The sequence below is a fragment of the Myripristis murdjan genome, chromosome 8, assembly GCF_902150065.1.
Source record: "Myripristis murdjan chromosome 8, fMyrMur1.1, whole genome shotgun sequence".
NCBI lineage: Eukaryota > Metazoa > Chordata > Actinopteri > Holocentriformes > Holocentridae > Myripristis > Myripristis murdjan.
In genome coordinates this window covers 3,996,871-4,010,883 of record NC_043987.1, presented here as the reverse complement: position 1 = coordinate 4,010,883, position 14,013 = coordinate 3,996,871, and the positions used below count along the sequence as shown (strand labels likewise).

Genomic DNA, 14,013 nt, shown 5'->3' with positions numbered 1-14,013 from the left:
CTCATGCCAGAGCTGATGAGAGATGCATTTGGAAGAGAACTGGTTCAGTTTCCAGGGATGGGATTTGGTGCGGTCCCAGTGGTAATCCATGTGTACCTAATGGCATTTTTCCACTAGTACCTACTTGGCTCGACTCAGCTTGACTCTACACGGTTTTAGAGCTTTTCCATTATGTGGTAGTACCTGGTACCAAGTCCCATTTTAGTACCAACTTGGCCGGGGTTCCAAACGAGCTGAGTCGAGCCAATTGTGACATAAATGTCGTGCAGGCAACTGATTGGACAGGGAGTGACGACACATGAGAGCAACTCCTTCACGAAAACCAAACCCGGCATTTTTAAAAGAAAATGGCAACAGCGACCGTGTGTATTGATCATCACTGAAGTTGACAATGTTGGAAAATGGCAAGCAAACCGGTACCGTGGTCAAATGAGGTCAAATGGAGACTTCTTTTCTTGGCGGTGTGGCCGCCTTGCTATGACGACTCCACCGACAGCGAGGTGGTACTCAATTGTAATGGAAAACCAGTCCATGAAGATTCATAGTGTCTATCCTTTATATAGATCATAAAGTTTCATTACATGTTTCGGCGGTAAGCTTCCACCTTCATCAGAGGTGTCACTAGGTGGTGTGTGACGTGTCTTAATCAGCTGATGTTACACGTAGAGTAGAGGCGTAGCCGACCTGTCAAATTTGACAGGTCGACCACGCCTCTTGCCGTCACTCTGCCGCTTGAGTACGCTGTCCCAGGTTGTGGAGAGCATGTTGGCCCCCCTCGTCGGAGCGGAGTGGCAACTCTTCGCTTTGTTACACAATCTATGTCAGTGTGCTGCTGTAGCTGGAGAGTTTCTCTGCCTTTTGGCTTGTGCGGTGCTGGTGCAGTTGTTATCATTCACACAAGTCACCCAAAAGGCCACGAAAAAAGTGAGTTGCGCTTTTCAGCGCTCTGTTTGCATCCCTGCATTTGGATGCTTCGCTCTCTAACTGCCTTTCTCTCTTACCTTCTCAGCCTCACCCTTTTCTTTCCTTTTTTTAGGATTAGCAACACGAGTGGTGTCCATGGTCTCTCTCTAGTCATCTCAACTTGCACACACTACCACGAGTATCTTTGACACGGCTGAGTGGCGAGTAAGCCTGCGCATCTAAGTGCCTACCGGCGCATTGTTGCCACCTATCAGTCTGGACATGGAACAACAGTAGATTACAAGCAAAAAAGGGGAGGGAAAAAAAAAAAAAAAGACCGGCTGGCTGGCCGCCAGTCAACTGGCAGCACCGGCCGTTCTGGTATTCTCCAGAACGTCCAGATGGCCAGTCCGCCCCTGGTAAAGACAAAGGGCTCTATCTTTCACACTGCGCTACCCGTTGCCACTACCCGCTACCTGTGAATTACGCATTTAGCAGCTTCCACTATCCCTAAACGGTATCTTGTGCCCACACTACCCGCTATATATTATGCCGACTCCTTTATTTGCACCTGGAGGTGTGCCTGTGGGCGTGTTTATGCGCTTTCCCTACAATTGCTATCTGGACCACACACGTTAGGGAAAGCGTATAGCGGGTCCTCAGAACCACCCGCTATCCCATTTGGGCTTTTACAAGAGCGCGCCCAGGCGGCTTCAATGCACGTCCACTTGGACACATGTGGACTGGCACATGCGACTCCACCTGTTGCCCTCCTGGTTGAAAATCGCGCGTTAAAGTGCCCTTTTTTTTGTTGGTTGAAAACGCCGCGCTAAAATGCCCTCCTAGTTGAAACTGACGCACTAAATTGCCCTCTTGGTTGAAAAGGCTGCGCTAAAGTGCCCTCTTGGTTGAAAACTGTACACAACTGTACTGAAAAATGTACAATTTTCAAAAATTTTCTCCCAGGGGACCATGCCCCCAGACCCCACTAGGGAGAGTGCCCTTTTTTCATTTTCGCCCCTGCCCTTCAAAAATAAGATAAGATAAGATAAGATAAGATATTCCTTTATTAGTGCCACGGTGGGGAAATTTCACGCATTACAGCAGCAAAGTGGATAGCAAGATATGAAGCATAATTTACATTATAAACAGTATAAACAGATAATAAATAGCAAAAAGCAATATAAACATTATAAAAAAAAAGGAATATAGAAAAACAAAATAGAAATATGAACAATTTAAACAACAGAAGAAAAAACCTAAATCTGGGGAACAACACGCTCCGACAGAGGTTCAGGGTTAGTGTGAAACCATGAGACCAAGTGGCAGAACCTGACCCCCGGTACTGGGATTCAGGAACTGTCAGACTTGATCCAGCCTAATGGAATCACCCCTTCTCCTCCAGTCTTTGCGTGTTATCTACCAGTAGTGCAGTGTGTGTGTGTGTGTGTGTGTGTGTGTGTGTGTGTGTATGGGTGGGTGGGGTGGGGTGGGGGGGGTGGAGGGGGGGGTTAAGGTGCTGAGAAGAGGAGAATGTGCATTATAGTGCAGTCAGTGCAGTCTTGGAGAGTGTGTGGTCTACTGGGAGCACTGCTTGTTGTAGAGTCTGACAGCTGCAAGAAGGAAGGACCTGCGATAGCGTTCCTTCACACACTTTGGGTGAAGCAGTCTGTCGCTGAAGGAGCTCTCCAGTGCAGTTAAAATGTCCTGCAGGGGATGGGAGTCGTTCTCAATCATGGATGACAGCTTAGCCATCATCCTCCTCTCACCTACCACCTCTGCTGAGTCGAGGGGGTATCCCAGGACAGAGCTGGCCTTCCTGATCAGTCTCTCAAGTCTCTTCCTATCAGCTGTCGAGATGCTGCTCCCCCAGCAGACCACTCCATTAAAGATGGCTGATGCCACCACGGTGTCATAAAAGGTCTTCAGGAGTGTCCCCTGCACTCCAAAAGACCTCAGTCTCCTGAGCAGATAGAGTCTGCTCTGGCCTTTCTTGTAAAGTGCAATTGTGTTGTGGGTCCAGTCCAGTTTATTATTCAAGTGAACTCCCAGGTACTTATAAGATGTCACCATCTCGATATCCCTTCCCTGGATGTTCACCGGTGTCGGGGGGCAGAGTGTTCATCTGCGGAAATCCACCACCAGTTCTTTGGTTTTCCCCGCATTGATCTGGAGGCAGTTCCATTGGCACCTGTCCACAAAATGCTGCGTTAGTTCTCTATACTATTTGTCATCCCCATCTGTGATGAGGCCGACGATTGCAGAGTCATCAGAGAACTTCTGCAGGTGACATGTTGTCATGTTTGTATGAGAAGTCTGCAGTATTGACCCTTTGCACGTGACGTCACGATCCAGTCGCGCGAAATATGAACGCCATGATGGACGGCAAAAGAGCAGTGGACGTCAATGTAAGACAAGGAGGCGCGTTAAACTTAGTGACATTTCGTAGTTGTATATAGTTTTTTAATTTACTTTTATGGTGGTGAGATGGTGATTTCCGTGCAGTGTGCCAACAGGCAAGGCTGTAAGCCTAATCTAGCCTTTTACAGGATACCTTTTGATGCGGACAGAAGACGGCAACTAACGGCACTGCACGGCACAGCAGGAAATCACCATCTTACCACCATAAAAGTAAACTAAAAACTATCTACAACCATGGAATGGCACGAACTACAATGCGCCTCCTTGTCTTAAATTGACGTCCACTGTTCTTCTGCCGTCCATCATGGCGCCGCCTCCCATGTCACGTGATAATTGTGACGTGTCTGCAAAGGGTCAATAGAAGGTGAAGAGAAACGGAGCCAGGACCGTTCCCTGTGGGGCCCCATGCTGCAGACTACGGTGTCAGACACACAGTCCGTGGTCCTCACATACTGTGGACGGTTGGTGAGATAGTCCAGAATCCAGTCTGTGAGGTGGTGGTCCACCCCGGTGTGCTCCAGCTTGTCTTTCAGAAGTACAGGCTGTATGGTATTAAAAGCACTGGAGAAGTCAAAAAACATGATTCTCACAGTACTCTCAGGTTTCTCCAGGTGAGAGAGAGCTCGGAGTTGGAGGAAGATCACAGCGTCATCCACCCCAATGCCAGGCTGGTAGGCAAACTGAAGTGGATCTAGTGATGGTCCCATCAGGGGGCGGAGATGAACAAGGACCAGCCGCTCCAAGGTCTTCATCAGGTGGGATGTTAGTGCCACCGGCCTGTAGCTGTTGAGATCCTTGGGGTGCGGAGTCTTGGGCACAGGTACCACGCAGGATGTTTTCCACAGCTGTGGCACTCTCCTCAGCTTCAGGCTCAGGTTGAACATGTGCTCAACAATCCCGCACAGCTGATCTGCGCAGGACTTGAGGAGTCTGGAGCTGATGCCATCTGGACCTGCAGCTTTCCTTGCCTTGATCCGCCGAAGCTGGTTTCTCACCTGGGTTGTTGTGAGAGACAAGTTGGAGCAGGGGGGCTGTGTGCTGGAGGGTGGGGGTGGGGGGGTTGGGCTGATGAGGTGGCAGTGGGGGGTGGCTGTGAGCTGAGTGTTAACACTGGGTGCAGAGAGGGGGGACTACAGCATGGAGGACTGGGGTTAAGAGCCAGTAGCGACTGTCACCTGCAGCCTGCAGGTGACAGTCGCTACTGGCAGGCTGCAGGTTATAGCGGAAAAGTGCATCAGTACGTCAGGCTTGAATGGTTAGAATTTCTACAATAAGTTTTTATTATTATTATTATTATTATTATTATTATTATTAAGACGCCAGCAATTACGCACGAATGTCACCACGGTATTTATATGTTTACAGCAATTAGACTGCTTGCCTCAAAACTTCTCACAATTTACATTTCAATCTGTGATATCCACCACCCTGGCATGATTTGAAGTGACAGAAGTGTGACAGGGGAACGCACTGTGCTGCAATTGTTTAATGTCATTTGTGTAATTTGTCTCCAACTAATGATAATAATTTCATCAGTTACACTCGTTACAATACAACACTCGTTACAATATTTTTTTTAAATTGCGAGTTCCTTATGTAATAGTTATGGCTCAGTAGCGCCAGCACAAATAACACTGCTGTTTGGAATGTTTGTGATGAAGTGGATTTAGAATTAACGTTTGATATGGAGTGTAAATAAATGTGTGAGACGAATCATGATGCAGTTTGGATTCAATTCACCATCTGTGTCGCCAAATTCCCCTTGTCTCCAAGATGTGCTTAGGCTTACGGATGGTTCAGAATTTACGTGGAGGACCGCACATTTTTCCGTCAAGTTTTTTTTTTATAAATCACAACCTTTGCGTGGAAAGTGGCGTACGCCAATTTCAGGCCCTGTTTTGTGCGTACGCAATGTTTATAAATGAGGCCCCAAGTCCTTAACAAAACCCACTACACTAAGACTTGTCAAATCTGGACTACATTATTAAGGAAACTCCAGAGAGAGACTCATTAAAACACAATTTCTGATCTTTATTCTATTAGACAGATGACTGCCTGGTACATATTATATTTCAGTACTTCCATGAATGTACTTACTCCCATACAGTAGGTGGCGGTATGCATTTTTAAAGGTTGCTTTGCGATCGACCAGAAAAAACAACAACACGCACACACAGAGAGAGAGAGAGAGAGAGAAGAAGACGAAGAAGAGGAAGCTAAAGGAGGAGTAAAAGAGAAAACAACGCTGGAGACTTTATGAGTCAGTTGCTGTCGAAAACAGCAGAAGGGCCAAAAAGTGTAGTTGTAACTGTGTGAGAATGTGTGACGTGCAGGAGCTCACGTGTCTGGTCCAGCAGCAAGAGGCTGCGGCGGGTCGAGACATATTGGAACTGTTTGAAAGGACGTTAACGGCGCACGAGGAGCAGCTGCGGCAGTTAAGAGAGGAGAACGAGCGGCAGAGAAAGCGGCTGGACGCTCTTTTACAGCCTCAAGTTCGACTAGAAAGAGCAGGTTTGTCCGCTTCAAATGTTGTTGTCTCACTGCTGATGTCCGTGTTGAGCACAGGACGCCAGCAGAGCTGCTTCAAGCCCCAAACCCTCCAGCCGCTCCTGCTTTTTGCTTGTGTTTAGGATTTACCGGTCCACCTTAAAAACGGCCTAAAACTTGCAGGTGGCGCTGTGGAGTCGTTTTCTCATAGATGGGAGATGAAATGACAATATATCATGAAATGAAATGGTCTTTAATTGACTCACAGTCCTAGATTTTGATCATTTGTCAAAAATTACCATACATAGATTTTTCAAATCTGGACTAGATTGTTCCAGAGAAACTAAAGAGTCTTTCAAACACAGCCTCAGATTTGTGATACCTTTATTCTATGTGTGAAAACTTCAATTTTACTGCTTTTTCCCATCCCAATTACATCAGACCCGAGTAAGAATAAGAATCCTTTATTATCACTGTTAACATTGTCACCAGCATTACTGTGAAAATTGGTTTAGCAGCTCTACTGTCAGCGAAAGCAGACATTATATAAATAAAAACAGTGTAATAACAATATATACAGTAATAAACAATATTTACAGTAGTTGGGGGGGGGGGGTATTGCACTTGTGTGTGTTATTTAAGTGTTTGTCTGTGGGTGGTGTGTGTGGGGGTGGAGTGATGGCTTTGACGGCCTGGGGGAGAAAGCTGTTGATCAGTCTTGTGGTTCTGGATTTGAGAGAGCAATACCTCTTTCCATAGGGGAGGGGGAAGAACAGGGCATGTCCAGAGTGTGTGCGGTCTTTGCTGATGTTTCTGGCCTTCTTCTGGAGACGGCCAGTGTAGATGTCTCTGAGGGGGGGCAGTCTGGTCCCAGTGATTCGCTCTGCTGCCCTCACCACCCGCTAAAGGTCCTTCCTGTCCTTGTCGGTGCAGCTGGTGAACCAGTAGGTCAGGATGGACTCAGTGGATGCCCTGTAGAAGTGCCCTGTAGAAGTTCCTCAGGAAGCTGAAGCCTGCTTCAGCTTCCTGAGGAAGTAAAGACACTGGTGGGCCTTTCTCACCTGATACGAGGTGTGGACAGCCAGGTGAGGTTGGCTGATATGTGGACTCCAAGGAACTTGAAGCTCTCCACCCTCTCAACCTCTTCTCCATTAATAGAGAGGATGGGGAGCACAGCCTTTTTGGATTTCCTAAAATCCAATATAATTTCCTTGGTTTTGGCTGTGTTGAGGTCCAGGTTGTTATGGAGGCACCAGTCAGTCAAGTGATTGACCTCCTCCCTGTAGGCTGACTCATTGTTATCCTTAGTCAGTCCTACAATGGTGCTGTCGTCAGTGAACTTGACGATGGTGTTTGTGGGGTGGATGGGGGAGCAGTTGTGGTTGAAGAGGGAGAAGAGGAGGGGGCTGAGGACACACCCCTGTGGAGTTCCAGTGTTCAGGATGATTGTGGAGGAGGTGCGATCTCCCATCCTGACGCGCTGAGATCTGTTCCTGAGGAAGTCCAATATCCATGTGCACAGTGAACTGCCTAACCCCAAGTTGCTCAGTTTCGTTACCAGTTTTTGCGGGATGACTGTATTAAATGCTGAGCTCAAGTCCACAAACAGCATCCTCACGTAGGTGTTACTCTGGTTCAAGTGAGTGAGGGCTGTGTGGAGCGCCGTTATGACAGCATCCTCTGTCAACCTGTTTACTCGGTATGCAAACTGATGTTGGTCAAGGTCAGCAGGGATGGCAGACTGGGGATGCCGTCTGGGCCAGGTGCTTTCCTCGTGGCGACTCTGTGCAGGGTGGCTCTGACCTGGTGTGGCTGCAGCTGTAGCAGGTCATTATTCGCTGGTGGAGCAGGAAGGTTGTCTGGGTTCTTCCTGTAACGGTCGAACTGATTCAGTGTGTCTGGGAGGGTGCTGTCTGATGAGATTGTTGTATGAGGTGTTGTTATTGTAGCCAGTCAGTGTCTTAATCCCCTGCCACATGCCTCTGGAGTTGTTGCTGCTGAAGTGGGCCTCTATGCGCTGCTGGTAACAGCACTTGGCCTTCTTAATTCCCCTCCGCAGATTCTTCCGTGCTTTGTGGATCCCCGGATCTAAAAGCAATGTCACGTTTAGCCACGGTTTCTGTTTGGGGAACACTTTAACAGTTCTAGTCTCTGTCACATTCTCAGTACAGACCAGGTTGTTAACCCTTGTGCTGCCTTCGTCTGTGGGTCCCACTGACCCACTCCCTTTTTGCTCCGGGTCACACTGACCCTAATTAGGGCTGTCCTGATTAATTGACTTAATCGATTACATCGGTGATGTAAATGCATCGACAAGTTGTTGTCGATTACGCAATTTACACAAACAGCGTACAGCAGATGTTGCCGTTCATGAACAGAAGTGGAAAAACATGGCAGAGGCTCCAGGTCCAAGCGTTTCAGACGTAGAAGAAGTGGGACAAACGCAGCAAGAGGGTTAAATAAACCCACTACACTTAGACCTGTCAAACCAAGCACTGAAAAGGGATGATGTGCTTCGAGCCGCATCAAGTCTCAAAAACCTGATCAAATAATTGACCCTTTATCTGGCTCCTGAATGGTCCCTGACTGACCAATCAGCGATTTTTCTCCTGCGTAGCCACTCCCCCTATCTGAGGAGCCGGACAATAGAGCATCTGACTCCATTCATTACAATGGAATAAGTGTATTTTTCAGTTGCCTGGTATCGATATTTAATTCATTCAATGATTATTTTAAACTTTGTCATAGTGAAAAGGAACATCTAGAGAATAATAGTGTAATCTTAGAATGGAATAGAATAGAATTCCTTTTTTGTCATTGCATACAAGACACAATGAAATAGTAAGCAATCTCTTAAACACACAATGCTTTTTCTTTATTTTTACTACTTTCTACATTATAGATACAGTACAGGCCAAAAGTTTGGACACACCTTCTCATTCAATGTGTTTTCTTTATTTTCATGACTATTTACATTGTAGATTCTCACTGAAGGAATCAAAACTATGAATGAACACGTGGAGTTATGTACTTAACAAAAAAAGGTGAAATAACTGAAAACATGTTTTATATTCTAGTTTCTTCAAAATAGCCACCCTTTGCTCTGATTACTGCTTTGCACACTCTTGGCATTCTCTCCATGAGCTTCAAGAGGTAGTCACCTGAAATGGTTTTCCAACAGTCTTGAAGGAGTTCCCAGAGGTGTTTAGCACTTGTTGGCCCCTTTGCCTTCACTCTGCGGTCCAGCTCACCCCAAACCATCTGGATTGGGTTCAGGTCCGGTGACTGTGGAGGCCAGGTCATCTGCCGCAGCACTCCATCACTCTCCTTCTTGGTCAAATAGCCCTTACACAGCCTGGAGGTGTGTTTGGGGTCATTGTCCTGTTGAAAAATAAATGATCGTTCAACTAAATGCAAACCGGATGGGATGGCATGTCGCTCCAGGATGCTGTGGTAGCCATGCTGGTTCAGTGTGCCTTCAATTTTGAATAAATCCCCAACAGTGTCACCAGCAAAACACCCCCACACCATCACACCTCCTCCTCCATGCTTCACAGTGGGAACCAGGCATGTGGAATCCATCCGTTCACCTTTTCTGCGTCTCACAAAGACACGGCGGTTGGAACCAAAGATCTCAAATTTGGACTCATTAGACCAAAGCACAGATTTCCACCATTTCAGGTGACTACCTCATGAAGCTCATCGAGAGAATGCCAAGAGTGTGCAAAGCAGTAATCAAAGCAAAGGGTGGCTATTTTGAAGAATCTAAAATATAAAACATTTTTTGAGTTATTTCACACTTTTTGTTTACTACATAATTCCATGTGTTCATTCATAGTTTTGATGCCTTCAGTGAGAATCTACAATGTAAGTAGTCATGAAAATAAAGAAAAAACATTAAATGAGAAGGTGTGTCCAAACTTTTGACTGGTATTGTAGAAAAATACACAACAGCAGCAACAAAAGAACAACACACAGTATAAATATCAGTAGTCCCTGAGATATGAAATATTGCACTGGATAAATGAATATTGCACTGATATGAAATATTGCACTGGTTTGCAATATTGCACTGGATAAAAAGTAAACATTTCTGTGGGAGGAGGAGTGTGTTGGGCGGTACGGGTGGGGTGGGGGGTTAGTTCAAGTTTGAGTACAGAGTGGTTATGGCTCTGGGAAAGAAACTGTTCTTGAATCTGTTTGTTTGGGCTTTGTTTGGGGCTTTAATGCACCTGTAGCACCATGCAGCGGTTGGAGATCTATCTGGGGCGGGGCTTAGATAAAGGGTCAGTTGTCACGTACGAAAATATTCTGATGCCTCCACACATTTGCTTAACACCCTGGGAGCTAATGACAGCTCGAACGGGTGGCTTGATATCCGTAGGCTCAGCCCTGATAAGCAAACCTGAGAAATTTCCTGTGCGTGGGATAAATGGTGATATGAAAATACTCCTGTAGACGCACTGAAATGACGTTACCCCCCAGGGTAGGAGGGATCTGTCTTCCATCAGAGGAGCGTGAGCTACCTGTGCTGGAATTAGGGGTGCATGGCAGTTTTTTATTTTTGTTTTGTTTTTGTGTGGGGGACTGCATCTCGTCCTTGGCTCTGGGCCTGGCTGCGAGGATGCCAATTTTATTTTTGTTGAACAAGGTGGGGGTGCTTGGTGGCACTGAACTACCTTTTGTCCCTGACTCTCCTCCCATCACTCAGGCCTGAGTGATGGTCAGTAATTATTATTATCATTTTAAAAATGGGAATTACTTATCATATAGACCTAACAATTCAGCTACCAATGAATCAGCAGTAGTATGCGTGTGATAACATAGATTGAAAAATAAGCCAAAGTGATACCTCCTCTCTGAATAGACAAGCTAAGCCAGTGTGCTGCTGTTAGCCAGTGAAAATAGAGAGGAATGGCAACTCTTCACTTTGTTACATTATCTATGTCAGTGTGCTGCTGTAGCCTGGAAAGTTTCTTTGCCTTTGCCAGACTGATTTTTTGAAGCCGAAGAACTTCCAAACAGCCGACACAGCTCCTCTTTTTGGTAAAAGTTCTTCAGCTTCATTTTCTGAATCCCCACTGCTTAGTGAGTGCAACTGCAAAAACAGTTCCCCCTCCAACGTTGTCCTGTGGCGCTACGTTCCGCGTGCTGTTCCCAACGTTATGTGCCCTACACACACACACACACACACACACACACTGGTATTGGGGTATCTGAAAAATTCATATCATAAAAAAAAATAACACCGGTATTCGGTATGAACCGGTATACCGCCCAGCACTAAATTTCATTCCAGTTAACATTACATGTTAAAGTCACTGCAGCCCTCAGTATCCATCTCTAAACTAGCTCCCTCTTCAGTGGAAAAAAGACATTATTCCCAGCATTAACCCATCTCATGACCCAGCAAAACACCAGGAGAGAACTGGTGTTTATTCAGTCGAGGCTAACACTGGACAAATGCAGGAAAGTCATAAACATTCATGGAAACAGTGAACCTAAATGGCCAGTTTTCACACTTCATCCACAGTATTTTCAGTATGATTGTACAGTGATTTCCATGGATCTCAGGCCTGTAGTAATAAGCTTCTCTTCATTGTCACTTTCATACCAATTTTATGTGGAGACAAAATGACTTCTCTGTTTTTGTGGCTGAGATCATCCAGCAAAGGAGCATCATGGATCTTGTTTACATGATAAAGAAATGGTAACAGGATAAGGTAAACTTCCAAGCGTGGTTTTCCTTAATGTCTGTGTATATGTGTGTGTGTGTGTGTGTGTGTGTGTGTGTGTTTCAGTGTTGCCTCAGCAGCTGCTGGTGAGTAAAGAAGAGGTTCCCCCTGAGCAGCAGGAGTGCAGCCCCAGTGTGAAGCAGGAGGAGCCAGAGCCCCCCCACATTAAAGAGGAACAGGAGGAGCTCAATATCACCAAGGATATCCCATTCACTCCTGCCCCTGTGAAGAGTGAAGATGATGAAGAGAGAGCTCAGTCCTCACAGCTTCATCAAAGCCAAACTGAGGAGAACACAGAGGCAGAGCCTCCGGCCAGCAGCTCCACTGAAACAGAAGCTGATGAAGAGGATTTCCAAGCAAGTAGTGATGGCCAGCTGCTCTCTTCACACTCCTCTGAAGCTGAGACTGAAGACAGTGAAGATGACTTGGAGGAGACTGGAGAGCCTCAGTCAGGTTTAGCCTCAGTGAGTGAAGTCCTTTTCAGCCATGACAGATCTGAGGCTGGAGAGAAGCCATCTTCCTGCTCTGTGAAGAGAGAGAAACTATTCAGCTGCTCAGTCTGTGCTAAGAGATTTACTGGGAAAAGTGAATTAAGCACACACATGAGAGTCCACACAGTAGAGAAACCTTTCAGCTGCTCAGTCTGTGCTAAGAAATTTACATGGAAAAGTGAATTAAGCATACATATGAGAGTCCACACAGGAGAGAAACCATTTCGCTGCTCAGTTTGCAGTAAAAGATTTACACTTAGAGTTAACTTAAACACACACATGAGAACCCACACAGGAGAGAAACCTTTTAGCTGCTCAGTCTGTGCTAAGAGATTTACATGGAAAACTCAATTAAACACTCATATGGTAGGCCACACAGGAGAGAAACCTTTTAGCTGCTCCATTTGTGGTAAACATTTTACAAGGAAATGTACCTTAAATACACACATGAGTGTCCACAGGGGAGAGAGACCTTTCACCTGCTCAATTTGTGGTAAACAGTTTACACAGAAATCTTGCTTAAATACACACATGAGTGTCCACACAGGAGAGAAACCTTTCACCTGCACAATTTGTGGTAAACAATTTACACAAAAGTGTAGCTTAATTACACATATGAGAGTCCACACAGGAGAGGAACCTTTTAGCTGCTCAGTTTGTGGTAAAAGTTTCACTCAAAGAAATAACTTAAAGAAACACATGAGAGTCCACACAGGAGAGAAACCTTTCAGCTGCTCAGTCTGTGGTAAGAGATTTGCATGGAGAAGTGAATTAAAAATTCATTTGATAGTCCACACGGGAGAGAGACCTTTTAGCTGTTCAGTCTGTGGTAAGGGATATACACATAAAATTGACCTAAACACACACATGAGAGTCCACACAGGAGAGAAACCTTTTAGCTGCTCAGTTTGTGGTAAACATTTTACAAGGAAATGCACCTTAAATACGCACATGAAAATCCACACAGGAGAGAAAACGTAGCTGCTTAATTTGTGGTAAACATGTTTCAGATAAAGGTCATACAAATGAGCACATGATTGTCACTCAGGAGAGAAACCTTTTAGCTGCTCAGTTTGTAATCAAAATTGTACATGTAAAAGTCACAAACAGACACCTGAGAATCCACTCAGGAGAGAAACTGGGCAGCAGCAGTGTGTGTGGGAGAAGTTTGTGCAGGCATGACCGTGTTAAAAGTCTCAAGTGTGTTGGTGAGAGCAGCAGCAGCTGAAGCTGCAGATCTGCTGCTTGAACTGAATTATTCAACAGGACAACAAACTAGAAAACATGATGACTGTCCATCACTCAGGACGAGGAAACTCAAACTCTTCTCAGTCAGTGTTGTTGTTGGAGATGCAGCCACATGTGAACACTGCTCACACACATCTTGTGTTAATGCAGGCTCATTGAAGAGAGAAATTCTTGTTGCTCCTGTTTGCCTCAAATTCAGGTTTATGTTTTATGTTTATGCTTGTCACTTTGATCATCTGATACATGTAAGTTAATGTTCTGGCCAGCAACTCAACATTTGTCATTCTTTACTGGAATTATATTGTTAGACATCAATGTAGTTTATTGTAGTACACAGTTTGTTTTCTGCATTAATAACAAGGAACTGTTCAGGAGGTGTCACAATTTCTCCAAATTTCAAAGCAATATGACAGATGGACAGATGGAAAGTTGACAGATGAACAAAGGAATGTCAATTTTCACAATATGTGGTATCGTACTTCACATTGTAACATGTTTCTGTGTGGTGAACATCAGTTTGGTTATTGATGAGGTGATGTTGCAGATGTAAGCATGTTGCCTTTTTACAAATATATAGTTTGAAGTGCGGAGATTGTTTCTTCCTGTGTCTTGTTGTGGACAGTCTTCTCATGAACCTTCCACCCATGTTGATTTTTGTATTGTTTTCATTATGTGTATATGATGTCATATCTGTTCATTGTACTTTTTCTTTTTTCTTTTTTTTTTCT

At 45.3% G+C, this 14,013-nt stretch overlaps 1 protein-coding gene across 1 annotated transcript; it reads left to right on the top strand.

The window, feature by feature from the left end:
* Positions 1-5,535: 5,535 nt before the first annotated feature.
* Positions 5,536-13,152, top strand: LOC115363941 (gastrula zinc finger protein XlCGF57.1-like). The gene is made up of 3 exons (XM_030058307.1): positions 5,536-5,835; positions 11,613-12,131; positions 12,300-13,152. The coding sequence occupies exons 1-3, from the start codon at positions 5,643-5,645 to the stop codon at positions 13,016-13,018; spliced, it is 1,431 nt and encodes a 476-aa protein (XP_029914167.1). The 5' UTR covers positions 5,536-5,642; the 3' UTR covers positions 13,019-13,152.
* The last annotated feature ends 861 nt before the right edge of the window (positions 13,153-14,013 follow it).